The sequence below is a fragment of the Antrostomus carolinensis genome, unplaced genomic scaffold (genome assembly GCF_000700745.2).
Source record: "Antrostomus carolinensis isolate BGI_N321 unplaced genomic scaffold, ASM70074v2 scaffold6180, whole genome shotgun sequence".
Lineage (NCBI taxonomy): Eukaryota > Metazoa > Chordata > Aves > Caprimulgiformes > Caprimulgidae > Antrostomus > Antrostomus carolinensis.
The window spans coordinates 848-2,824 of record NW_010288968.1 but is presented as its reverse complement, the minus strand read 5'-3'; the positions used below and the strand labels follow the sequence as shown (position 1 = coordinate 2,824).

At 47.6% G+C, this 1,977-nt stretch overlaps 1 protein-coding gene across 1 annotated transcript; it reads left to right on the top strand.

Moving 5' to 3' along the window:
• Positions 1-615: 615 nt before the first annotated feature.
• LOC104525235 (protein FAM243A) lies at positions 616-1,380 on the top strand. The gene has a single exon (XM_010168332.2). The coding sequence runs from the start codon at positions 619-621 to the stop codon at positions 1,378-1,380; it is 762 nt and encodes a 253-aa protein (XP_010166634.1). The 5' UTR covers positions 616-618.
• Positions 1,381-1,977: the final 597 nt, after the last annotated feature.

Below are 1,977 nucleotides of genomic sequence, written 5' to 3'. Positions count from 1 at the left end.
TCAGAGAGGCTCATGTGGGGGTGCAGAGGCCCTCCTTCCCCCCATAACCAGGTTTCAGCCCCCTCCTTCACCCAGGGGATTTCAAGGTCAAATCTTCCACGAGGCCGTATGCTTCCCAGAGCGGGAGGGGATGGTGTCTGCCACAGAATCATAGAATGGTTTGGGTTGGAAGGGACCTTTAAAGGTCATCTAGTCCAACCTCCCTGCAGTGAGCAGGGACATCTTCAACTCAGGCACTGATACCACTCAGGCATTGGCTCACTCTCCATGCTGACTCTGGGCAGGGCAGCTCTTCCCTCCACATCCCCATCCCTCCGGACCCCTTTTGGTGATGCCTGGCTTGCCCACAGATGTACACAGGGCCCAAGCACCCACTCAGTGCTGTGAGAGAAGGAACCACAATGTTCAAGATGAGCCATGTCCTAACCAGTAGTTGCTGGACAGTTGCAGCCTACCTCGCCTGATGGGACTGTTGTTTTCCAAGATGCCTTTTGACCAGCCACCTGGAAGCCCCTGCTGATGCTGCTGCTGGTTGTGTGCAACACCATGGGGTAGCGCCGGGGCAACGGGTGCATTGTGAGCTCTGCAAGCATCCTTCATGAGTCTTGAGATGCCAGCATGCAGCGCTTCGCAAATCCTCTTTTCAAGCACGTAATTCCCAGGGGCTGCTTTGATGCTGCTTCAAAGAGGCAGTGCCTGCAGTATTTAAAATCTCTGAGGACACTGCAGCTTAATGGTTTCAACACTGTTTTTTTAGGGGAAACAGATATTCCAGAAAGCCTTATAACGGGCGAAAACATAGCCAAGGAGGACAGCCTGTGCTGGCCAGTATGGACACTTGTTCACGCTGGCAGCAGCCAAGGGTGGGTGCCCTGGAGGTACAAGCTGCTATTAAGAGGTGATCTGCCCATCCGTCAGCAGAACAGTATCTTTCAGGAGCTGTGTGATTCTCTGACCACCTCCTATGGGAAATGCGTAATTGTGACAAGGGATAAAAGGCAGCTGATGCATGTGGGAGCAAAAGATGGCGTGGAGCTGGAGACAGGAACTCTGCCACCAGTCTCACCAGTGATCTACATGTCCGGCATTGAGTGTTGCCCTGAAGTTGCTAGAGCAAATGGCCATGAGCTTCTTGTTGTGCCTTCATCTTACAACTACCTCTATCCTATGGATGTCGCCTGGTCGTCTTTGAAATGGTTTATTATAAACAACAGGAAGGACTTTGCCCTGAGGTCTGTTGAGAGGACCCACTCTTATAGATGTATCCTCTTCAGTGACTTGATTGATAAAGGAATAGAGAAGATGACCCCAAACAAATGGAAAATAGTGATTAACAGAGTGAAGAGATGGGAGAACTACTACCTTGACAAGCTTTCTTAAATGCTTCTTCCTGCAGTCAGGCCTCAAACGTGTTTTGATTGATGCTGATTGAGTTACCCTGCTCCAGCTCTGCTGAGCCCTTCAAAGGGTGTAAACCTAAAGAAACACATGTCAATTGCACTAATAAAAGTGATTGTTTTAAATACAAATGTTTAATTTTGGGTGTATTCCAGGAGTAGGTTGATATGTGCTATGCTTCTGCTGTGAAGGGACAATTAATTTGCTTTATGACAAAAATGGGCCAAAGCCTGCCTAAGATCCAGTTTAGCTGGCCTTCTGTGTAAATTCCTCTGTCATGGGAGTTATAAGACCATGTCACAGATGTAAATGGCCTCAATTTCAAGAAAGACTGGGCTGCAAAATTAATTCTGCAGGTAAGGCCTGTCTTGACCCAAATGGGAGATCTGCTCCTGAGCAGGGAATATGCTGGACTGTCACTCACACCAAAGTGAGACAGCTTAAGTCTGAAGAATTTAATGTGACTTTCCCATAATATATGCATTAACATCTGATACCAGCTCAGTAGTTCATTACACTGAATACCTTGCTTCCAACAGTCATCTGCAATAAACATTTCTGTGACAAGTAAAAGAAATA